The sequence below is a fragment of the Rhinatrema bivittatum genome, chromosome 2 (genome assembly GCF_901001135.1).
Source record: "Rhinatrema bivittatum chromosome 2, aRhiBiv1.1, whole genome shotgun sequence".
Lineage (NCBI taxonomy): Eukaryota > Metazoa > Chordata > Amphibia > Gymnophiona > Rhinatrematidae > Rhinatrema > Rhinatrema bivittatum.
The window spans coordinates 647,761,206-647,789,056 of NC_042616.1; the positions used below are offsets into that span (position 1 = coordinate 647,761,206).

Below are 27,851 nucleotides of genomic sequence, written 5' to 3' on the forward strand. Positions count from 1 at the left end.
AAATCCGTTGTTCTACCAACTTGCTTTCCAAAACCTCATGCAAGCAAGGCTGAACAAACTCTTCATAAACTCAAATGTAGGAGGGCATTATTGTTAGCACTAAATCTTTCAGGAAATCTACCCAATTCTCTCTCATAGTCAAACCAGAAAAGGTTTGTCAGTGAAGAAACAAACCTGGCTGTATTTCCTTATACAAACCAGGGAACATCTTCCTACCAAAGTCAAAGCCCATCATGTTAGGACAGAGCTTATTTTTGTTCTGCTTCCATTCAAGACATTTGTAAAGCAGCTTTTTAGTCCTCCATGCATTCTTTCACAAAACACTGTCTAGATGAAGACAGACACAGAGATGATTAGTTTTAGCTAAGCAATACTGAGAAATCTAATTAATTAAATCCTTCTACTCTCTCTCTCCATCCTATTATTGGGGTTGCATTAAATCTCCATTTGGCAAAAATACAAATAAGTACTGCAGCCTTCAGATTGGGAATCACCATTTGTGTGGCTGGATTTGTCTTTCTTGTCCATAGAGAGAGAAAACAACAGGTGTCCGTAGACATAGGACAAACTGGCCACATAATCCCAACCTCCTATCCTGGAGTTGAAGTTTGCTAGATATTAGACACTTGAGGCAAGAGCTGTGTGGGAACTACCATCCATGCTGCTTTCTGGGCTCATTAATTACGAATATTCTATTAGCCTTTTTGACTGCCACTGTATATTGGATCAATATTTTTAGAGAACAATCCAGAAGGAGCTTCCAAGATTACTGAAAGGCAGAAATTGTATTATCCTCTGCCACGAGCATTAATTTGCATTCAATGCTGAAATACATCATCTACTTTATTGCCCACTCAGTTTTTTGTGATCGCTTTATAGCTGCAGCAAAGGAATGGAACACAGAAATTCAAGCAAGCAGTAGAACTGACACTTAATATAGGAGTGAGTAAGATTAGTAAGCAATAAAGTCTGGAAGAGAAGGCAAATAGTAGTAAAGGACAGGAGAGAGCATATCTAACAGGCTGAGAAGACAGAAGCAGCAGAAAGCAAAGATGTTTACTTGTACAGGTGTATGTATAAACAGTAGAACAAACCAGCTACACGAGGGCGTGACATAGATGGCACAGACACAGAATGTACTCTCTCCACACATTGTTCCTTGTCACCTTCAGAGCTTAATTTGTAGAAAGAAAAGAAGTAGAACTGTGGAGGGGAAGGGCTGAAACAGAATACCTCTGCTGCGCTACCTCTTAAGCTTGAAAAGAAATGCCCTGAACTGCATTCACCCCATTCCCCCACAAATTAAGCCCTGGTCACCTTTCAATTTCACTATATCACTTGAGGCCTCCCTTCTTTCTCTGATATCTGAAAAATGTTTTGTCATCTTGCTTTACCACTTTGGCAATCCTTTCTTCCACTTGACCTTTTGCTAGATAATAGACTGATGATGCCCTTGAGGTGGACTATAATAGGGCTATCCTTGATTCGGTGCATCCCTTAACCACGGCTGTTGAAAACTGGATGAGTATGACGAAGAGGTGGTTCATTCTACGCATACCACATTTCCATATGCCTGCTGCCTGCCACTGTTAGATGGACCTGTGATCTGATCCAAGTTTGGTAGTGCTTATGTTCTTACTCCTCTGCCTTTTGTAATTTCTGAAGTGTCTTATATATTTATAGTTTTTATCTGTCACACCATCATTTTTGTCAGGTTCTTTCCAAACTTCAAAACATTTATTCATTAATACACTATGTTCCCTTTGCTGAGCTTTTTAGAAATGTTCTCTCTCTCTCCACTGCCTGGATTCAAGTCTTTTTCAGTGTCTAGTTCTGACCTTATTTTGAAACAAGCATCCATTTTCCACTCTCTCAGCCTCTTCCATTTCAGTCTTTGATTTCTTCGATCCTGCTTGTTCTCCTTTGACAAGCAAAACACAAATGATTAGCCACATAAGTTGAGGGCATCATCTAATGGTGCTGAATTGGGGTGATCTTGTCAGGATGACTGCTCCTGGGTAGAATCACTATAATCAACTTTTTTCATTTTCTAGACTAATCTGTCTGACATGGATATGAGTGGAGATCCAAACATTTACAAATAGTCTTGTAACTCTGTCCAGACACATGAGCATTAACTACTTTTTTGTAGGTCCTCTGAAATTTCATTTCATTGTGGCATGAGTTCCCACTAACCTTTCTGGTAAAGACCAAACTCAGAATCTTTTGGACTTTTGTATAGGACATGCAGATTTACTCTGTGGTGTGGTTTACTTGTTATCCAATTATTTAAGCACCTGATTTTAAACTAGCCACATGCTAATTCTTAATTAGTCTTATTCTTCCTATTTTGTACATTAAGCAGTTTCATGATTCTTGAGAAATAATTTATAAATTTTTTATTGCATAAGAAAAGACTGGTTTTAATTAAACAAGGGTATCATGGTATGGATTTGTAAGGTCCAAACTTGATTGGTTTGGGGGACGGATGGGTCATGTTGGTGAGAACTCAAAGTCTTTGGGAGAACTTTAACTATGTGTCTAATGTTGAAACTTGAAATATAATATTGAAACTTAGGTCGTTGTCTTCTCCATTAGACAAAAGCCCTTTTTGGAGTTTGAGGGAAACATTTACTGATATATTGGGAAACAGATAATTTTCTTTTTTTGAGTTGTTTGTTCACGTCTATAAAAAGGGCTACGATTTGTCCAATTTTGAAAAAGGGAGACTTAGCTGATAACCCTGCCAACTACAAATAGATCTTGCACCTGTGTTCCATCGCTAAGGTCATAGAACTGGCAGTACTGACACAGAATTTGTTTCTGGAACATTCAGTTCTACATTAATTTCCATGCAGTTTCTGTGCTGGAAATAGCATGGGAACTCTGACATTGAATGATACATTTTTTCAGGAATTGGATGGAAGTAGGGCAAGAATTGATTCTTTTACACCTTACATCATACCATTTTGCTTGATAGTTTGAGGAAACGTCTGGCAATGGTTCTGTTCTTCCTTTGGCAATGACAGTGCAAGTAAAAACATTTAATGGTCAATGATAATGGGATGACCTACAGGTGAGAGTCCTCAAGTTTGTCTTGTCCCTCACATTATTTAATGTATATCTGCAGCCTTTGTGTGAAATCATGGACAAATTTGGGTTAGATTTTAAACTTTATGCTGATCATATTCAACTTAGTTTCCCAACTCGAGGCAGATAGGAAATATCTTTTCTTTTCTTTCCTGATCATTAGAGGTAAATTTCTTATGGCTGGTAGCAAATAGGTTTTTAAATCTGGGGAAATCTGAGGCCCTTTGCCAGCTGATCATCTAGAGTTAAGTATTGCAGGGGTTTCAGCTGTATTTTCTAAGTCAGTCGGGATTTCAAGTTTTTCAATGTGGACTCTGATCTTTCATATATACCCCAGCTTTTGGGGGGGGGGGGGGGCTCTTGAAGACCAATTTCTTTAAACTAAGGTTATTATGATGACTAAAAAATATAATTGCAGGGGAAGGCTTTCAGATGGTAAATCAGGCTTTTGTCTTGTCCACAATAGACTATTGTAATTCTTTATATATGTGTTTGTGAAGCTGTCATCTAGAAGCACTTCAGTTGTTTCAAATTAAAGCAGCTTGCTTAGTTTTAGGAGAATATATTCAAGATCCCATATTGAACAATTTATATTGGCTACCTGTCAAATATAGGATACAGGTTAAAGTTCTTTGTTTGGTATTCTAGGCCTTGGTACTATGTAGTCTGTTGTACCTGGCTGACTTGCTTAGCTGGTATTCACCTCCAGAAAAGTTGCGTACCTCATGTAAAAAATAACTTGCAGTGCCCTCACTGAAGTATGCCTGATTGCAGACAACATGCTCTTGTGTGTTCTCTGCCATTAGCCTGGTGAAATGAAATGAGTTGCCTGATAATATCCATGGGTGCATAGATTATCTACATTTTAGGAAATGCTCAAAACATTTTTATTTTGGCAATCTTATTTATGCTGTTTTGTGTAATAATATTTGGGATAGACAGAATTTCATTTGCTGCATTTGTTTTAAATTATTTTAGGTATTACTGTAATCTGTGTAGCACAGGTGTGTGTTATATGTGGAATATAAATATTTAAAATAAATATACCTGAGGTTCACAAACTTTTATCAACATTGAACAAATTGTCATTTGACCATCATATAGCACAAGATCAATTTCAAATTTGGGGCATGCCGCAGATATCGTTTTTTTCACTGCCATTGAGCAAGTTCCCATCTACTGCTCCAGGAGACCAGCAAGGAACAATTTAGCAGCAAATGCCTTTATTCAATCCCATGGAATTGGGGGCTGCTTTATGCATTTCCTCTGAATCTACTTATAACTAAAATGTTTCAAAAATAAAGAAGGGTTCTAATGATTTGAACTAGCCCCTTTTTGACCATGTCAAATTTGGTTTCCATGGCTTCAACACCTAGTTATTCAAAAGCCAATAAAAAAAGTACAGGTATTTGCAGCTGTGTTAATGCAATAAAACAGGTTTATCTTAACCTTCATTCGCTAGATCTGAAGGCATGGATGTTGAAAGTAATCTAGTCTCTATTTCACTTTCTTACTGAAGTAAATAGTTTTTCTAATAGCAGGAAAACAAGCTGCTAGAAGATCATACAGCTTTAAATTGAAGCGATTTTCTGTCTGGTGTTCACAGCTAAATTAGGAGCTAAGTGTCCTGACGTCAGTACCTTTTAAAATTATCTGTCTCAGGTGTTAAAACTAATTCACTCAAAATGTACCTTAGTACTATGAGTGTACCACTAGAACTGGGAAGAAATCTCTTTCCCAGCATCCTCAGTAGCCAGATTCTTGAATGGCTTAAACCATCTTAAACCTCCACTTAAAGATCCTCTATTGCTTGGGATATAAATATAGTGTTCGCTCGGCTCATGAAATCACTTTTAAGCCTGTAGCAACAACACAATTAAAATGTATTTCTTTTGTTGATACTAGCTTCTGCTCCAAGAGTATTTATTTGATTTATTTAAAACATTTTTATACCGGTATTCTGTATTCAATCAAGTTGCAAGCACTAGTTTCATAGTCTGTATATAACCCACATTTTACGTGTATTTATTTTATTTGTGAACTTTTAATATACCAACATTCATAGAACAGATCACGCAGGTTTACAATTAACTCAAAGAAAGGAAAATTACATTGAACGGGGAGAGGGGATCAGGGAAGAAGAAATGGGCCGGGAGCGAGAGAGACTAAGGGAGAGATAAAGGAACAAAGTTAAGAGGAAAGGGCGGAGAGTAACCATAATAACTATAATAGCTTACTAAAATCATAAAATGGGAGGAGTACATAATATAATTAGATTAGCCGTACACATATATATAATGCAAGGCGAGTTCTGAGGGGGGGGGGGGCACTGTCTAGGTTTGGTTAGCATCCGGGTAGGCTTGCTTGAAGAGCCATGTCTTGATACCTTTTTTTGAAATTGCGTAAGGACGGTTCAAGACGGAGATCAGTGGGAAGGGAGTTCCAGAGAGTATGTATTTATTTATTTATTTAACAGCTTTTAATATACCGGTGTTCGTGCGAGCACATCACGCCGATTTAAAATAAAACTTGAGAAAGGAGGAAATTACAAAAAACAGGGGGTGGGAGATGGAGCAGGAGCGAAAAGAGGGGGGGAGAGAGGGGGAGAAGGTAAAGGAGGAAAGATAGCTGAGAAGGTAAAAGGAACGTAGTAGTATTTACATGAGAGTAATTAGGGTTAAACATTGTCGCTAAATTATAGCGGTTAATGAAGGATATATAGATTATATAGAGGATATATATGGTAGCTTATTTACAGCAGTTAAGGCAGGTTATAAAAGATATCTTAACATTTAAAAAACAGATATATATAATAGCTTATTTACAGCAGTTATGGCAGGTAATAAAATAACTAATTTTAACTTTTAACACACAGGTTGTACAGGTTGTACGGTAACTAAGGTGCGATGAAGGTGTATGGTGGGTGGGGGGGGTGTATAGGGTGGGTGTAGGGTGGGGGGGAGGGGGGTAAAGGGTGGGTAGATGGGTTGCAGGGGGGTGTGACTGGGGGGGTTTCAGGGGGGTTGACTATGAGGGGTTGGTTTCGGGGTAGGCCTGTCTGAAGAACCAGGTCTTAATGCCTTTTTTGAAATTGGGTAGTGAGGGTTCAAGACGGAGGTGTGTGGGGAGGGAGTTCCAGAGGGCGGGGCCTGCGATGGTGAAGGCTCTTTCTCTGGTGGTGGAGAGGCGGGCTGTTTTGAGGGGGGGTGTGTGAAGGGTGCCTGTAGAGGTGGATCTTGTCTGGCGGGTTGAGAGGTGGAAGTGGGGCATTTCCTTAAGCCAGGGGGAGTTGTTTTTGTAGAGCGTGTTGTGAAGAATAGTTAGGGTCTTATATTGGGAGCGGAACTGGATGGGCAGCCAGTGTAGGTCTACTAGGATGGGTGTAATATGCTCTCTTTTACGTGTGTTTAAGGATTCGTGCCATGGCGTTCTGAAGGGTTTGAAGTGGTTTGATGGTGGAGTATGGAAGGCCTAGTAGCAGGGCGTTGCAGTAGTCCACTTTGGAGAAAATGGACTGTAGGACTAATCTGAAGTCTTGAGTATGGAGTAAAGGCTTGAGCTTTTTAAGGATCTGGAGTTTGTAGAAGCCTGCTTTAAGAAGGGACTTAATGTGTGGCTTGAAGTTCAGGTGTTGGTCAAGTGTGACTCCCAGGTCTCTTACGGAGGGTGGTAGTGTGGGAGAGATGCTGGGGGGCGGTGGTGTGGTGGAGGAGTCGTGTTCAGGTTGCTTGGATATAAAGAGTAGTTCGGTTTTGGTTGCATTAAGAGCAAGGTGAAGGTCGGTTAGTAGGGAGTTGATGGTGACTAGGCAAGATTCCCAGAAAAGGATGGTTTCATTGAGTGTTTTCTGAATGGGTATGAGTATTTGTACATCATCAGCGTATAAGAAGAAGTCCAGGCCTAGGTTTGAGAGTAAGTTGCAGAGGGGGAGAAGGTATATATTGAAGAGGAGGGTCTTGGAGGGGTTTGGAGGATAGGGAAGATAGGGTCTTGGAGGATAGGGAAGATCCCTGGGGGACGCCTTGTCTGAGGGGAACGTGACAGGATTCACAGTTATTGAGTTTTATAAGGTATTCTCTGTTCGTAAGGTAAGAGGTGAGCCAGTCTAGTGCTGTGTCGGCAACGCCTATCTCTGTCAAGCGTGTGATAAGGATTTGATGATTAACAGTGTCGAAGGCTGCTGATATATCTAGTAGGGCCAGTAGGAAAGATTTTCCTTGGTCTAGTCCAATGAGTATGGTATCAGTAATGGCTAAGAGGAGATTCTCGGTATTTCGGCCTTTCCGAAATCCAAATTGTGAAGGGTGCAGGAGGTTGTGGTCCTCGAGGTAGTCGGTGACCTGGGAATTGACTACTTTCTCGAGGACTTTCGCAAGGAAGGGAAGGTTGGAGATGGGCCGATAGCTTGCAGGGTCAGAAGGGTCAAGGGAGGTTTTTTTTAGGAGGGGTTTCACAACGGTATGTTTGAGGGGATCTGGAACTTTACCGAAGGTGAGGGAGCAGTTAATGATGTTAGCTAGGGGTTTGGCGATGGTGGTGGGAATAGAGAGGAGGGTCTTGGAGGGGTTTGCGTCTGAGAAGTGTGTGGCCGGTTTCATTTTTTTGAGGATGGCCTCAAAAAAATGAGTAGGGCCAGCAATGGAGAAGGCTCTTTTTCTGGTGAGGGGATGGGGTGTGAAGGGTGCCCGCAAGGGAGGTTCTGGTGGGGCGGTTAGAGGAACGGAAACGTGGCATTTCCTCGAGCCAGGAGAGATTCTTTGTAAAGCATGTTGTGTAGGATGGTAAGGATTTTGTATTGAATGCGAAAGGGGATGGGTAGCCATAACAAAATAGTTTTGAAAACCCAACCTAAGTGGATTTTTGTTTTGTTTTGTTTCTATCAAACGTGGTCTTACAATCCATTGTATTGTCAGTTTTCCCCAAAACCATACACTAACCAGGGCAAGAAGACTCTTCATACCCTAGCCTGCAGAAGAGCCTTGCTGTTTTTATTTTGAAAAGAAGCGAGTCCTTCAGAAAGTCTTTACAGCTATTCACATCCTTCAACCCAGTCAAACAGGGATTTTCATTTACAAAAAGAACTCTTTCCTCATGGATTTCGGATTGCATTTTATTGTTATGCTCAATTACGACAGCAACTACACAGTAAGTTAAAAGCCCACCAAGTTAGGGCTACCACAGCTTGCTTGGCACATCTTTGCTCTGCTTCTATAGAAGATATCTGCAAAGCTGCCACCTAGTCTTCTATCCATATCTTCACAGATTATTCTTGGAATAAGCAGCTTGGAATCTCTCTACACCTTGGGATCCTGCCAGATACTTATGACTTGGATTGGCCACTGTTGAAAACAGGGCCAATTGACCTTTGGTCAAGGGCATGATTGACCTTTGGTCTGGCCCAGTATGGCATGTTTTATGTTCTTATTTTTGACTAGCGAACTCTTCATGGCAAGCAGCAGTTTTGGATAGGTAGTTCTAAAATGCTTATTTAATTAATTCCTTCAACACTTCCTCTAATCTCTTACAAAAATATAGATTACATGTTCTACTTCTTATGTAAGAACATAGCAAAAATTTACATGCAACCTTCAACTTGAATCCCCACTTATGTGACTGAAAACTGTCCTGCTTGTCCATGAAGAAAATACCTATAACAGGTGTTCTTCATAGATAGCAGACCAATCAGCTATGTCGACTTTCAACCTCCCCTTAGATTTGAAGGTCAGCTTGCTAGAAAGACTGTGCGGAAAGATCCATACATGCTTGAAAAGACATTCTTGGTGGTTCTGAGAGAGCTGTTTCTGTCTCTGTGCCATCAGAAGACGTCATCCACTTGTGTGGCTGATTTCTCCTTATGGAGAGCACATAAACAACTTTGCTTTCTCTTCTGCCTGTCTTCCATGACTTTGCTGCTCCTTCCTCTTTTGGAATTCCTGGATTTGACCTTGGCATATGCTTTGTTTTGGAAATATCTTATGATTGTAAATACTTTAGCTTTACACACAGCTTTGCAACCATAAATGAAATATATTTAAAAAATTGAATTGAAAAGATTAAGTCTTAATTTATATATTCCTATGAATAACCATAAACACCTTTTTCACCAGGAAAATGCGCTCACTTTATCAGTCCCACGGCAACGGAGAAGGAGGAGAAGAAAGATTGAAATTGAGGCCGAAAGAGCTGCTAAGAGGAGAAATCTTATGGAGATGGTTGCTCAGCTGCGAGAGTCTCAGGTGGTCTCAGAAAATGGACCAGAAAAAGTTGTGGATTTATCAAAAGCCTCCAGAGAGGCAACAAGTTCTACCTCAAATTTTATATCTGTTACTCCGAAGTTTATCTTGCCTAATGTTTCTACACCAGTGTCTGATGCCTTTAAAACACAAATGGAACTGCTCCAAGCAGGTCTGTCTCGCACACCCACAAGGCATCTGCTGAATGGTTCTTTATTGGATGGAGAACCTCCTATGAAGAGGAGAAGAGGAAGAAGGAAAAATGTAGAAGGACTTGATCTGTTGTTCATGAGCAACAGACGAGCATCACTGAGTACAGTAAGTTGAATTATCTTTTTGGCTTGAAGAATTGGCAACTTTTTAAAACTTTTTTACATTCTTTCAGTAACATCTCTTCTAAAAACTTTAGAAAGTACTGTTTTCTAGAATCCATTTGTGGAAATTGTATTCTTCTACAGATCTTGGCAGCCTTCTAACATTATGCCTTGTCCAGAGGTGTTTATAATATAGTAATTTTGTTTCTCTGGCATCAGCAGTGTACACTGCAGAAGATGTCACCTGAAGACAGTATCTGTACTATGGAGAACTTACAGTCCTTAAGTTTGAGCATAGGCAGGTTAGGTGACCAAATCAAGGCTACACAGTAAGTGGTGAATATGGGAGTTAAAAATGAATTTTCCTACTGTAAATGTTTGGTCTGCTTGATTATATGGTAAGCCCATGCCTGCCTGCTCAAAATGATTTCTGGGAAAGTCATCTTCCCAGAAACGTTTGGATAGTTTCTTTAGAGAAGAATGTTTTCTTTTACATGGAAGTTTGTCATTCTTACTCTCAATCAAATGAAGGTATAAAAAATGTCAATGCATCTAAAGTACATATATAGTGGTCATGTACGCTCCCTGACAGTTTGAGATACACCATCTGCCAATGTGTTGTAAGTACTGTTTTCAAGCACTCCTCTTCTAATGAAGGGAGAAGCATTTTTCAAAATGGTTGTTCATTTTCCACATCACCACAACCCATATAGTTGAGGATGGACCTCCCGGGGTGGGGGGTGTACACAAATGCTAGGTTATCTGAAGTGGTTGAGTACTTCGGTCCTGTAAAAGACCTGCACCCCAGCCATACCAATTTTGCTTTATTTCTCCCTTCAGAGAATCATTCTGTTCATAGTAAGAGTCTGCTTTTTATGTGCTAGAGCAGAGCTGGCCAACTCCAGTCATCAGGAGCCACACAGGCCTGGTAATTAGGATATCCGCAATGAATATGCATGAGAGATTTGTATGCACTGCCTCCGTTGTATGCAAATGTATCTCATGAATATTTGTTGTGGTCATTTTGAAAATCAGGCTTGTTTGTGGCTCTTGAGGACCAGAGTTGGCCAGCCCTGTGCTAGATACAAGTCTGCCATGCCTCTTGACTCATATTTAGCTATGCAGAAAGAACTAGGAAAGAACAATTTTAAATCCAGTCTATTTCTCTCTGGCTCACAGCCGTGTTCCCTCTTCTAGATCTGTTAGCAATATAAAATGTGCCCAGAAAAGTTTTGTGTTTCTTAATGTGTTTTTCTTTTGTTTGATGGTTTGATTTATTTAACTGAAGCAAAAAAAAATTAAAAAAGGAAAGAGAAGTGCCAGGTTCCCACCAAATCCTGTATTTTTGCACCTACCTCATTTCAGATGGGGTTAGATACAGAGAGTGGAGGTCTGAGCAAGGCTCGTGGGAAGGAGAGAGTACTTTTTATTATGGCGATGCTGGGTGGGTGATGCTTTGGCACTGCCAGAGTAATGTTGGATGAGACCACCTGATTTTACCCGAGATTTAGAATTAAGCCTGCTTTTCTCTTCTCTTGTCAAAATTGCACACCTTCCTTTTTTAATCATATCCATATGGGCTTCCTTTTAACCCTACCACTGCTATAGTAGAGTTTCCTTTGGTCTGCTTTTACTAAGAATATTACAGGCTTCAGGTTCAGTGAAACTGGATATAAAGAAGGAAATTAAAACAAATTAGTTGGAAACAAGTGAAAATTGTTTAGACTTATTTTTGCTTTTTAAAAAAAATGCAAAATTCTCTAGAAATGGTAAAATTGATATTCATCATCTTTAAAAGAAATGTTCTCAGAAAATAGTTTCATCTAAGTGTATATGAACCCCCATAACTGCTTTTCTAATACAGGGTGTTAAATGTCCCTCCTGGTCCTATCCTACTCCTTATCCTTGTCACTGTATCATATCATATATATCTGCTCTTGCTTCCATTTGAGTTAGGGAGCAATCTTTCCCTTCTAAGTACCGATTTGGTGGGGGCTTTTAACATTTAAAGTTGAAGCATTAAAATCTCTGATACCAGATTTATTTCTCTTCGATATTAAAGAGGGGGAAGGATTTTCAATTGCTCTTTTTTCCCTCAATGTAACAAAAATACCTGAGATAGAACCCATCCTCTGTTTCTCAAAATCCTATTTAGAGTAAAAGTTTCCCCTTATTGTTTCAAAGAATTGTGAATGGGATTTTCAAATAAATTGGATAGCTCCAGAACTGTTCCCACTTGTCTCATCCAAGTTTTAAGAATTCCATGCAGAAGTTCCTTGGTGATATTTGGTGCTGTAAGTGGATTCCTGTTGTATAATTATCGAGACTCGTTCCACAGATTTTTGCTAAATGTTGCTGTTATCTCTTTATACCTCAAGATCTAGAATATCTGCAAGTCCTGTTTCTTGTATGTGATATACAGTTATTAAAGAAAACATTTTGTTCATAGAGACATGTATGTGCAAGTCAACTAGATCAGTCAGAACTCCTAAACCAGCAAGATTTAATGGCATTTTGTTTAAACATTGTTCCCTGGGTAAGAGTCTACTTGAATTTTCTCCAAAGCCAAATTCTCAGGAATTGGCCTCTTCACTCTCCTAAATATATTAAGAGACAACTTTCAAGCTGGTTTGATGGAAGATAGGTCCTTCAGGAAAGACCACCGCTCTTTCTACCGTAGGACTGAATTACGGTATCCACATATGCAGGCTATATTGAATGAATTGCATAAGTCTTTTCCAGGTCATAGAAACTATTGTCAGGAGGATTTCTTCAAAGCAGTTAACATCTTGGAACTGGAGGTTTATCAGGCAAGCACTTGCATGTATTTTTCCTTCTAAATTCAGGACTGCGTATTCCAAATGAATTGAAACTACAGAGTAGTGGCATACTCAAAGTTCCAAAGGGGCTATCAGATGCTCAGTCCCATCTCCATATATGGAGATGTTTAAAAAAAATTGTATGAGAAGAGACCATTTTTTTACATAATTGTAATAGATTCTTCAGAAGTTGCATCACTGGAAATGGTGTCTCCTTTCATAAAAGTTCAAATCAGTTCTGTCCTGGTGCTTTATTCTGGATAGGACTCGTATTAGAAAAGACTAACAAGATCAGTTTGTTTTGTCAGAAAGAAAACAGCACAAACATTGGAAACTGAGGCTTTTCAGTAAACTGAAATCACTCTGTATTGTATACATTTCCTCTGAATCTTTTACCACCTAAGGTCCTAAGGAAGATTGTTGAGGACAAGGTGCATATAATTAAATATCCCAGGACAAGCAGGATGCTAGTCCTCACATATGGGTGACGTCAGTAACGGAGCCCTAGTGCGGGAAAACTTCAGTCAAAGTTTCTAGAAACAGCGATACTTATTAGTTACAGTTCTTCTCATTCTCCCGTAAGGGGTCTCATTTTTCTCAATTTACCGGCTGGTGAAATATTTTAGCGTTTAAAAAAAAAACGCTATTAATTTTTCTGTCATCAACGGCCGTCGATATCAAAATGTCGTCGGGGTTCAAAAAATGCCCGACTTGCAACCGCACAATGTCGGTTACCGATCCGCACGCAGAGTGCGTTAGATGTCTCAGCGAAAAACATGACATTTCCTCTTGCGAGAAATGTCAAATGACACCAAAAGGCCGTAAGCTCCGCCAGGAAAAGATTCAACAGCTTTTCAGTTTACAACTGACTCCTTCGGCCACTTCTTCGAAGTCTTCACCAACAGGAGTTTCATAAAAGGTATTAAAAAAGCGCCGTCCCGACAGTTCCGGAGATAAATCCTCCCCTACTCAGTCGACATCGGCGATACGCTCGGCGGCAGACATAAGACCTAGGCATAAACATCGGCACAGGCACGCCTCGGCTTCACCGTTGGGATCTGTCCGAGGAGAACCGTTAGAGAAACGGCCTAAATTTACCACAGCCTCGATGCCTGAAGGGCCGACTCCATCAACTCTTCCGCAGCAGACGAAGTCATCGACACCTCCACCGGTGACACTCTCTACATCAATACCGCAAGCCTTCACAGCCTATATAAAAGAGGCAGTCTTACAGGCGATCAAAGAACACTTGCCGGTGCCTCCACCGATGCCAGCGACATCGCTGATGCCGGTGACATCCACCTCAACATCGACATCATCGATGCCGGTACAATCGGTACCGATGTCTGTTCCATCGACGATGACACCGATTCCGGGACCTCTCCCGATGCCGGGCACTCACCCGATGCCGGCCACTGTTTCGATGCCGCTCACTGCCATGTCTACAGCCACAATAGCAGTGCAAAGCCCCGTCCAGCTCCTGGGTTCCTTCTTGACTCCAGAATCCTTCCCGAGACCACAGGACACATCTATTCATCGGGTGTCAATATTAACCACGATACCCTCATCGATGCCCTCATTTTCATCAGGTACATCATCAATGTTTTCTACGCCTTTTCATCCAGCATCGACGTACATACCTGGTACTGCTACTGAACAGTCATCAATGGGAAAGACACTGATATCATCAATGACAAAAACAAAATCTATGATGCCACTCCCTGCTGGAGTTGATGTATCCTCTGAAGCAAGATTATACTCGGTGCTTCAGAAAAAATATTAAGATCTGCTGGAGTCCTTATATTCAGACCCGGTGGAAGAGGAGTCTTCTTCCCAAGAACCCGTCCCAGGGCCCTCTGGTGTACCTTCTCCACATCCAACTGGAAAACCAGGTCCACATACTCCAGATTATGACTCATGGAGTCACACACAGTCTGACACCTCAGAAACTTTTATGTCTGACCCGTCTCCTCCACATCGAAGAAAACAGTCCCCACCAGAAGACCTTACTTTTTCCTCTCTTATTCAAAAGATGGCCGACTCTATCCCATTTAAGTTAGTCTGAGCAGGATCTACGCCACCAAACCCTTGAGGTACTACAATTTGTCAATTCCCCCCCCCCCCCCCCCAAACAAATTATGGCAATACCTAAGAACATAAGAAAATGCCATACTGGGTCAGACCAAGGGTCCATCAAGCCCAGCATCCTGTTTCCAACAGTGGCCAATCCAGGCCATAAGAACCTGGCAAGTACCCAAAAACTAAGTCTATCCATGATATTCTTCTCCAACTTCAGCAAAGAATGTGGAACATCCTTGTTCTGTTCTTCCCATAAATAAAAGAATGGACTCCACCTATTTAGTCAAATCTCCACCGGGTTTCCAAAAATCTCAACTTCCACATTCTTCTGTAGTTGTAGAGTCAGCACAGAAGAAAGCAAAAAGATCAAGAGTGCATTCCTCTAATCCTCCAGGGAAAGATAATAGGTTCCTGGACACTTTTGGGCATAAGGTATTTCAAGGTGCAATCCTCAACTCTAGAATTGCAGCTTATCAATTGTACATCACACAGTACCAAAGGAACCTATGGAAACAGATGGAGGAGTTTATCCCATCTTTACCCCAGGAATTCAGAGAACCAGCACAAAATCTAATTCATAAAGCTTTTGAGGCGGGGAAGCATGAAGTGACAGCTGCCTATGACTCGTTTGAGACAGCCTCAAGGGTGGCAGCTTCTGGTATAAGCGCCAGGAGGTGGGCCTGGCTAAAGGCATCAGACCTCAGGACAGAGGTCCAAGAGAAATTAGTAGACCTACCCTGCGCAGGAGACAACTTATTTGGAACAAAAGTTCAGGAAGCAGTCTCTCAACTAAAGGAACATACTGAGACCTTAAGGCAGCTATCCTCCATGCCTCATGATACCACTGCCCACGCTGCACGTCGGAACCAGCGAAGGGATATTCACAGGCCCTATTACCGTCCTAAAAGATATTATTCTCCTGCAACTAGGCCTCGCCAGGCAAGATCCCAGCACAGGACACAACCTCACCAACAAAGAACAACCAGACATGCACCTGCCACTCACAGGTCCCACGGCTGGTTTTTAAAAACATCTCCAGAGAACTAAGCCAATCCCTGAATCCTCAACCAGAGCTCCCTGTGGGAGGAAGATTATCCAACTTTTACAACACATGGAAAACTATAACAACGGATCAATGGGTTCTGTCCATCATATCTCACGGTTACAAGCTCAATTTCCTAGCAGTACCTACAGAACTTCAAGCACCTCGGATTCCTCCCAACAGAAATCACATTATTCAACTTCAAATAGAATTATCCACCCTTCTGAAATCCAGGGCCATAGAACTAGTGCCCCAGTCTCAGCAGGGTAGAGGATTCTACTCTCGATATTTCTTCATTCCAAAGAAAACAGGAGGCCTTAGGCCTATCCTAGACCTCAGAAATCTGAACAAATTTCTGAAAAAGGAAAAGTTCAGAATGGTCTCTCTAGTCACCATGCTTCCACTTCTCCAAAAAGATTGGCTTTGTTCTCTGGACCTTCAAGACGCATATGCTCACATTCCAATATTCCCTCCTCACCGCAAGTACCTGCGCTTCATGGTGGGTCATCAACATTTCCAATACAGAGTACTGCCATTCGGACTCGCCTCTGCTCCCAGAGTATTCACAAAATGTCTGGCAGTAATAGCAGCACACTTGCACAAGCAAGGTGTCCATGTCTTCCCATATCTAGACGACTGGCTCATCAGGAGTCAATCTCAACAAGGAGCAATAACTTCTGTCAACCAGACAATTGCTCTACTTCACTCCATGGGATTTCTCATCAATTATCAAAAGTCCCATCTCACACCATCTCACCTGCTCCAATTCATAGGAGCAGAACTGAACACCGTCCTTGCAAAGGCCTTTCTACCCGAGGATCGAGCAGAAACATTGTCCTTGCTAGCAAACTCTATTCTCTCAAAGACGCAAGCAACAGCTCATCAGTTTCTAACCTTACTAGGCCACATGGCCTCCACAGTTCATGTCACTCCTGTGGCAAGACTAGCCATGAGAGTAACCCAATGGACTGTAAGATCACAATGGATCCAAGCCATTCAACCACTGATTCTCCAATTCAAGTAACCCACCAACTACGTTCTTCTCTCCTTTGGTGGGCAAACAACGACAATTTGCGCAAGGGCCTACCTTTCCAACAACCAGTCCCACAGATTACTCTAACTACAGATGCATCCACCTTGGGTTGGGGAGCTCACATAGACAATCTCCAAACTCAAGGAACTTGGACAAAACTCGAAGCAACATTTCAAATCAATTTTCTGGAACTATACGTTATGTGCTGCATGCGTTCAAGGACTGCCTTTCACACAAGACTGTTCTCATCCAAACGGACAACACAGTAGCCATGTGGTACATCAACAAACAAGGAGGTACGGGCTCGTATCTCCTTTGTCAAGAAGCTGCACAGATTTGGGGATGGGCCCTGAACCACTCAGTGTTCCTCCGGGCCACTTATCTGGCAGGCATACACAATGTAGTAGCAGATCGACTCAGTCATCAGTTCCAACCACACGAGTGGTCCCTGGACCCCTCAGTAGTGACCAAGATATTCCAACGTTGGGGACATCCAACAATAGACCTCTTTGCATCACATCTGAATCACAAAGTGGACAAGTTCTGTTCTCTACACAAACAGAAGAGTCAGCCAACCAAGGACGCCTTCGCTCGCCCTTGGAACTCAGGCCTACTATACGCGTATCCTCCAATACCGCTCATAACCAAAACTCTAGTGAAGCCACAACAGGACAAGGGGTCCATGATACTCATAGCCCCATATTGGCCTAGTCAAGTATGGTTTCCCACACTTCTAGATCTCTCGATCAGGGATCCCATTCGCCCAGGAATAGCTCCCACTCTCATAACTCATGATCAGGGTCAGTTGCGCCATCCCAACCTTCAATCCCTATCCCTGACAGCATGGATGTTGAAAGCTTAATCTTACAACCACTCAATCTTTCAACTCATATCTCCCAAGTGCTTATAGCTTCACGTAAACCTTCCACTCGAAAGAATTACACTTCCAAATGGAAAAGATTCACCTTGTGGTGCAAGCAAAACATTGATCCCTTCACTTGCACCATTACCTCGCTGCTAGACTATTTATACCATCTTTCAGACTCTGGTCTTCAGACTTCATCTGTAAGAGTCCATTTAAGTGCAATCTCTGCTTACCATAACAAGGTGGGAGATGCACCAATTTCCACACAACCTCTCGTCAGCAGATTTATGAGAGGCTTAACTCAACTCAAACCACCAATTCGACCTCCAGTCACAGAATGGGACTTGAATCTGGTATTAACAAGACTTATGCGTTCTCCTTTCGAACCCATAGACTCCTGTGATCTTAAATTTCTCACATGAAAGACTATCTTCCTCATAGCCATTACTTCAGCTAGAAGAGTTAGTGAATTACAAGCACTGGTCACGTACGCATCCTACACAAAGTTCCTACATGACAGAGTGGTCCTCCGTATGCATCCAAAATTCCTTCCCAAAGTAGTCACAGAATTCCACTTGAATCAATCCATAGTTTTACCCACATTCTTTCCAAGACCTCACTCACATCAAGGAGAATCAGCCTTACATACCTTGGACTGTAAACGTGCGCTATCCTTTTACTTAAACCGCACTGCAACACACAGAAAATCAAATCAGCTTTTTGTTTCTTATGATCCAAACAAACCGGGTAAAGCAGTGGGTGAACATACTCTATCCAATTGGCTAGCAGATTGCATACAGTTTTGCTATGAAAAAGCAGGCCTTCCTCTCCAAGGACGAGTAAAGGCACACGCCGTAAGAGCAATGTAAACCTCAGTAGCACACTTCCGTTCAGTGCCAATCCTTGACATATGTAAAGCAGCAACATGGACTTCTCTTCACACTTTTGCAGCTCACTACTGCTTGGACAAGCAAGGAAAACAAGATTCGGCCTATGGACAATCTGTCTTACAGAACTTGTTTCCAGTATAATCCCAACTCCTTCTACAACCAATCTGCTGTGATCTTCAGCTGACTCATTTCCACAGCATCACTGTTGCCTTCATATTAAATTACAGCCTCTAGCTTGCTAATCACCCATATGTGAGGACTAGCATCCTGCATGTCCTGGGATAAAGCAAAATTGCTTACCTTGTAATAGGTATTATCCCAGGACAGCAGGATGTAGTCCTCATGAAACCCACCCGCCACCCCGCGGAGTTGGGCCTTCTTATTTTTCTAAATTTATTTTGCTAACGCTTATTGCTACATACGAGACTGAAGTGAGACCCCTGTGGCACAGAATATCATGGCATGCTGGGCATGCTCAGTAGCTTCAAGCTGCCAGTCAAAAGTTTCTAGAAACTTTGACAGAAGTTTTCCCGCACTAGGGCTCTGTTACTGACGTCACCCATATGTGAGGACTACATCCTGCTGTCCTGGGATAACACCTATTACAAGGTAAGCAATTTTGCTTTGTCCTACATGGTCAATAAGGAACAGATGTTCTCATAATATACTTTTCTATATTACTAAAACATTAATCCATTATGTCCCAGTGTCCTATTTAGAGGACAGCTTCTTAAAAAAATTGGAACATAATGGATTAACAGTAATGCTTCATTTTGCTTGAAATCTTGCTCAGTGCTTTTTCTAAATCCAGCCTCCTTATTCCTGACAACATGGAGACTGAAAGAGATGAGTTAAAATATTGGGCTATACTTCACAAGTGACTGATTTCTTCCAAGGACTCATAAGGCAGAGTTTGGAGAATTGTGGTGCAGTGGCAAATGTAGGTCAACAGATGTTCAATATATAGTTTTTCAAAAACTCTTGGATACTTTAAAAAAGAGGTCTAGAGGTCAGTTCTCCAAGTTCATCGTCCTACAGTCTCTACCTTCATAATCTTACACCACCTCTTCCCATATATTTTGTGGGCTGACCTGATGACTTGGAGCATATTGTGTATTGCTATGCAGAAGATCCAGGTTCAATTCCTGGACCAGGTTTCTGTATCTAGACTAACTGGGAATGCTGTAGAAGCAGCATTCTCTGCCTCGTGGTTGGGAAGGGAGTTTTAGCCATTGGCCACAGTAATGCCCACTGACTGGACCCTAGGGTGCACTGGATTCCAATGATTGGTTAATGTGCTGATTGGTCTATTTGGGGAAAAATTGAGTAGTTGAAATAAGTGTTCATGGTGCTATAGCCTAATAAAGTGTGGTTCCGGTTAAGCTGGAAGACCAGAAGAGCAGGGAGGACACTGCTAGGCCAAAAAAAAAACTTCCAGGGAAGAAGATACTTCAACCTTCATAGGATCTATTTACCATTTTCTAAGTTATACACATGATTATTTTTTGTGCCTATAAAATTTGTTTATCCAGAAAGAGTGCTGTTCCTCTTTCAGCTGAAGAATTTATGAATTTAGTTTCCTGTCTTCTTTATGCATGTTAAAGAAGACCATTTTTTTTTTTTTTTTTTTTGCTTAATGCCAACTTTTCTTCTCAGTGATCTCCATCTTCCATATCATTCAGGAAATCTCCCAGCTATTCTCTCTCTCTCCAGTAGAAAATTAAAAAAAAAATGGAGCATCATTTTTATTCTTGGTTGTGATATATGATCAAGATTTACATTCATGGATCTCAAGAATTTAGAGCCCTACTTGTTGTCTGTTTTGGCACTCATACATGAATGCTTCACAACCTTATCTTTCAAGATGGAAAAGCATGTGATAAATGAAGATTACAAATCCTGTAATTGTACTGTACCTGCCTTCATTTGAGCCAGAATTACAAGAGGGAGGGCAGAAACTTCATTGTCTAGAGTGTCTGATATTTCACACACTTTCATTAAATATTACAGGATAGCTAGCACTTTTTTCATCTAAAAGGTATACTTTTAGGAGTAGAATGTATCACTGTATTTCTTACATATTTTGTTACAAGAATTTGTTTTCTTTGTATCCCTTCCTATATTTTTGATTTGCTTTGGCATATTTTTCTCTCTATAGTTATTATTATTATTATTTATTTCTTTTATATACCGGCATTCAATCGAGATATCACATCGGTTTCCAGATAACTAAGAGAATAGGGTGATATCAGCCCTATTTTACATTATAACATGGTAACAAATATAACAATTATAACATATTATAACAGAAATACATGGAACAATAGGTTATAGAATATAACATATGTACATAAATGACTTGTTGATAAAAATAATTTAGGGTTAAGGGTAGAAGGGAGGGGTGAGGGGAGGGTTGGGTGGGAGGAAGGTAGTGTCAGGGAGGGATGCATGGGGGGCGAGAAGTCTGTGTAGGGGGTGTGGTGTGTTGCGTTCGGGCAGGTTAAGGGTCAGGTGGGAAGGCTTTTAAAAACAGCCATGTTTTGAGGTGTTTTTTGAAGACTTGCAATGAAGGTTCATTTCTGAGACAGGTGGGGAGTTCCATAGGGTAGGGCCCGCTATTGTTATGGCTCAATTGCGGGTTGCGTTGAGGTGTGCAGATTTGAGATTGGGGACGGCTAGAAGGCCAGTGTTGGTGGATCTGAGAGTTCTTTGTGTGGGGTATGGATGTATTGTGTTGTTTAGCCAGTTCATTTTGTTGTTGTTTATTTTTTTGTGCATGAGGGTGAGGGTTTTATAATGGATTCTTTGTGTGATGGGTAGCCAGTGGAGTTCTTTGAGAGTTGGTGTGATGTGGGAGGATTTTTTGTTGTTAGTGATGATTCTGGCGGCGGCATTTTGTAGAACTTGGAGGGGTTTGATGTGGATTTCTGGTAGGCCGATGAGAAGGGAGTTGCAGTAGTCGAGTTTTGAGAGGATAATTGATTGAAGGACTGTTCGGAAATCGTGCGCTTGGAGAAGGGGTTTGAGTTCCAAGTTAGTCTTGGAGAGGCATGAAGAATAAGTCTTTACAGTAATTTAGTTCTTCTCTTCATTTCTAAACCATCCTCTCCTGTGACAATATTAAGAACTGAATTAATATGGTGAAAAGGGTCCTTTATAAAACAGTGGTTTTGCTGAGCAACTTCAGATGTATAGCTTTGTCTGTATAGGCTATAGTTGTGGATAGAGATACCTGTCAAACAAATGCAGCTGATGAGTAATGATTAGGTGCTAAATACTTAAGATTATTTGACTGGTTATAATGCAATACTAAACCAGTTCACCTCTGTGTTCTTTGCAGGTCATGTTAACTTCATTGGACCAATGTAAGAATTGTCTAATGTTGAGCTTTTGACACCACATAGGTTCCTTCTTCAGTCATCTAGAGGCCTGTTTCGGGCTCATTTGCATCATTCTCTTGGGAGATAACATATATTAGTTTAGTAAAATAAATTACAGCCCATGGGCACCAACTCTTTGGATGCTTGAGCACCCCCAATGTCAGACAGCTGTCTGATTGCCTCCTGCATTACCTCTTCAATCTCCTGGACTTATGGCACATTTCAGGTTCAAGAACTGAAGAGAGGGGAGTGCTTAGCTTCTCTGTTCCTCTTCCTCCCCACCTGGTCCTGCATGCTTCCTGTTGTCTTGAGGGTAAAGAGGTATGACCTGAAGCAGAGATGACAGCTTTTTGTACTTTCCTGAGGACTCAGCATTGCTGGTATAGAAGATGACTGAATAATCACAAATCAAATGAAAGGTAGTGAATGTGTAGGAGGAGAAGATGAATGCTGTGGGGAGGGGGGGGGTTAAGGTGAAGAAGGGGCAAATGCTGTAAAGGAGGGAGGCAAGGAATGGTAGAATGCTGTGAAGAAAGGAGGAGTAGTAGTAGTGAATGCTGGAGTGAGGAGAGAGAGAGAGGGGCAAATGCCTTCTGAAGACTCCACCACCTTCATTTCTCTGAAATAAGCAATGCAGATTTGGTGTCTGCGATATTGAGGCTCAATCCTTGACCAACTTATCCTTGGTTCTTATCGCATCCCACCCTCACCAGTAATCTGCAAGAGGAGAGCAATTCTTTAGTGAGTGTAAGTCTTCCCATTGACTACCAGCCAATTCTAGCAGCCTTATGGTTTGAATTGAATTGTGGGGATTTGTAGATCACAGTTCCATGCAGTTCAGTTTAAACTGAACTGCTGCTGGAATCAGCAATCCAGTGAGAAGTCTACAATGTGCCAAATGGCCACTTCTTCTGGCTGCCAGCTAGGGTGAGGGTACAATTGAGGACCTGGGATCAGTGGTAGGGAGGAGTGCTTTGACTGATGTGTCTCAAGATGGAGGGGAATAAGAACTGGTGGGGGTAAATGAAATTAGGGGAGAAAGAGTCACAGATGGAAATGGAAGAGGACAGTGCATGAGGAGAGGAGGGAGTGATTGGAACAAGTGATGGCGAAGAAAGTGTGAAAAACTGTATGTATGTGACTGTCGGGATGTAGATGTATGCAAGTAAATAAGGCATATACATATTCTTACAGGTTATTGTCTCCAAATGGGTTTGTTTTGTGCACATCATAATAAGAATGAACCTCACCCATAAGCCAAGGTATATTGAATGAAATCTGTCTCAAATTTATGGCTAGTGCTCACTTCCAATACTTGCGCCAAAAAGAGCTTCCTTCTGAAGTTCGTAAGATATGTTTATGGTGCACTTGGAAGTTCCTTTTTATCAGGCTAGTGGAATAGGAATGTCCCAGGTGATCAGAATTTCTTCATTATCCACAAATCTTTCAAGGGAGTAATCCCAGTGCTTTTATGGTACAGTGATGTGTTAGTGCTTTCAGTTTCAAGTGAATGAGCTGTGCTACCTTATTCCTTTTTGTATACAAACCTGCTTCTATGTGAAGAAAGTGGTATTTGAATATTTTAAGTGTAACTCTGAGTGAAGGGAGGCTGTGTCTGTGTGGTTTGAAGTTGTGCTTGTGTGAAGCTGAGGAAGGATGTGTCTGTGACCAAGTTTGGCAGTATAAACTTACTGCCTGTAAGAGTGAAAATTAAAATGTAAAGAAGATGGAAAATGGTAACAGAAAAGTACAACATATTAAAAGGCAGAAATTTGAAGACAGAATTAGAAAAATAGGAGGAAAGCCACTGCAGTATAATGGAAAATGAGCTTAAATATGAGAGGCTCAAAAACATATTTATAAAATGCTTTTGTAGCTGTTCTATTAACTGTGAGGGGTAAATATTCAGAAACTTGCTGAGTGGGTAAGATAACCAAATAAATTTACTCAGTTATTTTAGCCATATATTTAGCCACATTTGGGCAACTAAAAGTGTGACTGAATATCTAGCTAAATCTGGCCAATCAGATTAGATTGAGTAAACTGAGCTAGTTAGCATGAAACTTGGCTATACCTGAGATGAGGCAAACAACCCTGTGATTCCCACCCCACACAAACACACACTCCAAGCCACTTAAAGATAGAAAAACCAGCAGTGGAGGGCAAATAACTCTCATGATCCCTTCTTGACCAAAAACAAATGGGTGAGTGGGGCACGCTGATATGCCCCCCTTCTTGTGATTTCCCCCCCCCCCCCCCCCCCCCGCATGAAAAAAAAATAGTTCTGACTAGTTTCCCTTCTTCCAAAACTCCCACCCCTGCAAAACCCCTTTCTACCCCAAATAAGGACTAGAGCCATCAAGCCGAGAGGACAGTCTTACAGTCCTGCCAGCAGATTCCACCATCAGAGGAATGCTGGACATTACCAAGAAGTTCTGTAAGCCTGTATCCTCATGGCTCAATAGCTCCAGTATTTTCTGGAGGGGCAGGGGTGGGGTTGGGAAGGTAAACTTGGGGGTTATGATGGCGATGGAACACAATTGAACCCTTTGTCATGGCACGTGGGAGGCAGGATAGCAGGAGGTGTTACTGGGGCCCCCTGTCAATTTATTCCATTGAGTGGGAGGGGAATCATGGAGGGATAGGGATATACTGTCATCCCTGCAGACTTCTTTAGTGTGGGAGGTGAGGAGAATCTGGCTGGCCAGATTTGTTGCCTACTTTCTCCCTTTGACCTAATCCTGGGCCTGCTCAGAATTTGACTGGCTAAACTTAGTTACCTAGTGAAACTGAGGATGGTTAAATTTAACCCATTAGCCTGGTCAATTTTTAAAGGCTTTGATCTAGCTGGCTAGATATATATAGAAACATATATAGAAATGACGGCAGAAGAAGACCAAATGGCCCATCCAGTCTGCCCAGCAAGCTTCCCTCATTTTTTCTCTCATACTTATCTGTTTCTCTTAGCTCTTGGTTCTAATTCCCTTCCACCCCCGCCATTAATGTAGAGAGCGGTGATGGAGCTGCATCCAAGTGAAATATCTAGCTTGATTAGTTAGAGGTAGTAGGGGTAGTAACCGCCGCAATAAGCAAGCTACACCCATGCTTATTTGTTTTTACCCAGATTATGTTATACAGCCCTTATTGGTTGTTTATCTTCTCCCCTGCCGTTGAAGCAGGGAGCTATGCTGGATATGCGTGAGGTATCAGTTTTTTTTCTTCTCCCCTGCCGTTGAAGCAGAGAGCTATGCTGGATATGCATTGAAAGTGAAGTATAAGAATGGAGTGATCAAGCTAGTTGAAAGGCATCAGGAATAGAGGAAGGTGGAGGTAGTAATTTGGATATTTGGTTTGGGGTAGTAACCGCCGTAACAAGCCAGCTACTCCCCGCTTTGTGAGTGTGAATCCTTTTTTCTTCTCCCCTGCCGTTGAAGTTATGCTGGATATGCGTGAAGTATCAGTTTTTCTTTTCCCCTGCCGTTGAAGCAGAGAGCTATGCTGGAAATTCGTGATGTATCAGTCTTTCTCCCATGCCGTTGAAGCAGAGAGCCATGCTGGATATGCGTCGAGAGTGAAGTATCAGGTACATTTGGTTTGGGGTAGTAACCAAATGTGAGTGCAAATCCTTTTTTCCACATTTCCACATTTCCTCTTGCTGTTGAAGCTTAGAGTGATGTTGGAGTCACAGTAACCATGTGTATGTTTATTGAATAAGGGTATTGTCTCCAGGCAGTAGCCATCATTCTGGCGAGTCACCTACTCTTCATTGGCGGCCTCTTGACTTTATGGATCCACAGTGTTTATCCCACGCCCCTTTGAAGTCCTTCACAGTTCTGGTCTTCACCACTTCCTCCGGAAGGGCATTCCAGGCATCCACCACCCTCTCCGTGAAGAAATACTTCCTGACATTGGTTCTGAATCTTCCTCCCTGGAGCTTCAAATCGTGACCCCTGGTTCTGCTGATTTTCTTCTTATGGTAAAGGTTTGTTGTTGCCTTTGGATCATTAAAACCTTTCAAGTATCTGAAAGTCTGTATCATATCACCTCTGCTCCTCCTTTCCTCCAGGCTGTACATATTTAGATTCTTCAATCTCTCCTCGTACGTCATGCGATGAAGATCCTCCACCTTCCTGGTTGCCCTTCTCTGTACCGCTTCCATCTTGTCTTGTCTTTTTGTAGATACGGTCTCCAGAACTGAACACAGTACTCCAGGTGAGGCCTCACCAAGGACCTGTACAGGGGAATAATCACTTCCCTTTTCTTACTCGATATTCCTCTCTCTATGCAGCCCAGCATTCTTCTGGCTTTTGCTATCGCCTTGTCGCATTGTTTCGCAGACTTCATATCATTAGATACTATCACCCCAAGGTCCCTCTCCTGCTCCGTGCACATCAGCCTTCCCCCCCCATCGAATACATTTCATTCGGATTTCCACTCCCCATATGCATGACTTTGCATTTCTTTGCATTGAATCTCAGCTGCCATGTCTTCGACCACTCTTCCAGTTTCCTTAGATCCCGTCTCATTCTCTCCACTCCTTCCGGCGTGTCCACTCTGTTGCAGATCTTAGTGTCATCCGCAAAGAGACAAACCTTACCTTCAATCCCGTCCGCAATGTCGCTCACAAAGATATTGAACAGGACCGGTCCCAACACCGATCCTTGCGGTACACCACTTATAACCGCTCTCTCCTCAGAGAAGGTTCCATTTACCATCACACATTGTCTTCTGTCCGTCAACCAATTTGCAATCCAGGTCACCACATCAGCACTCACTCCCAAGCTTCTCGTTTTATTCACCAGTCTCCTGTGCGGAACCGTATCAAAAGCTTTGCTGAAATCCAAGTATATGATATCGAGTGCTCTTCCTTGATCCAATTCCTTGGTTACCCAGTCAAAAAAGTCAATCAGATTTGTCTGACAGGATCCTCCCCTGGTGAATCCATGTTGCCTCTGGTCCATTGATTCTCCGGACTGTAGATTGTTCACTATTCTCTCTTTCAGCAGTGACTCCATTACTTTTCCCACCACTGAAGTGAGGCTAACTGGTCTGTAGTTTCCAGCCTCCTCTCTGTTGCCACTCTTGTGAAGCGGGACCACCACCGCTCTTCTCCAATCACTCGGCACCACTCCCGTTTCTAGGGATCTATTGAACAGGTCACTTGTTTTGTGTCATTTATATAGACCTTCATTTAGGATTTAGTTGGAAGCCTGAATTTGTTTTGGAAAATAAAACATTTTAAGAATAAATGTATTTCTAGAATTAGGTCATGGTATGAATCTTGAAGTGGGCAAACTCAGGAGTAATTGAAAATAATTCTTCACAGAAAGAATCATGGATGCATGGAACAGCCTCCTAGCAGAAATAAGAGGCAAAAATAGTAACAAAATTCAGGAAGACATGGGATATCTCCTTGACAGAATTTCTTTTTGGGGGGTAGGGGGGAAGGAGGGTGTCAGCTCCAGTTTAGTATCCCCAGTCATTTTGAAAAGTTCTCCTGGACCAGCCTGCAAAGAATGTAGTTTTGTTTTATTTAACTGGATCAGTATGAATGCTAGTGCTTTGCACTACAGTTTACCATTGTTAAACATATTGCCAAGCAAATTTTGCCATAAAAAGAATAACCATGTTTATATATTCTTCAGATAAGAAAGACTTTAAAAATGCTTTTTGAATCTTATACTTTGCCCATAAGACCCACTAAAATATTAGTACCATGCTGACACATTTTCCACTACTGTCATCTTGAACAATCCCATCTCCCAATGTCAAGTGAGAATGATTATGCTTTCCCTTCAAATGAGAACTGATTAATTTTTATAGGAGGATGCAGACGTGACCAAAGCTTTTGGAGAAGATCTAGAGACCCCACCAACAAGAAACATTCCATCTCCTGGACAGCTGGACCCAGATACCCACATCCCAGTAATTAATTTAGAAGATAGGACCAGGCTGGTGGGAGAGGAGGCTCCTAAAAACAAGGATTTAGTGGAATGGCTTAAATTACATCCTACTTACACTGTTGATATGCCAAGTTATGTACCAGTAAGTACTGTACTAAAGTTTTTACATGGACCTAAAATTGACAGCAGGTCATATGCATGGA

General features: G+C 41.7%; 1 protein-coding gene across 8 annotated transcripts in view; it reads left to right on the forward strand.

Annotated features, from left to right (window-relative positions):
- Positions 1–27,851, forward strand: part of CHD7 (chromodomain helicase DNA binding protein 7) — a 509,619-nt gene that overhangs the window by 471,521 nt on the left and 10,247 nt on the right. For all 8 annotated transcript variants that reach the window (XM_029591355.1, XM_029591364.1, XM_029591363.1 and 5 more), the window contains 2 exons: positions 9,198–9,641; positions 27,569–27,790. In XM_029591355.1, the coding sequence (XP_029447215.1) occupies positions 9,198–9,641; positions 27,569–27,790 (666 nt within the window). The remainder of the gene's footprint in view (positions 1–9,197; positions 9,642–27,568; positions 27,791–27,851) is intronic.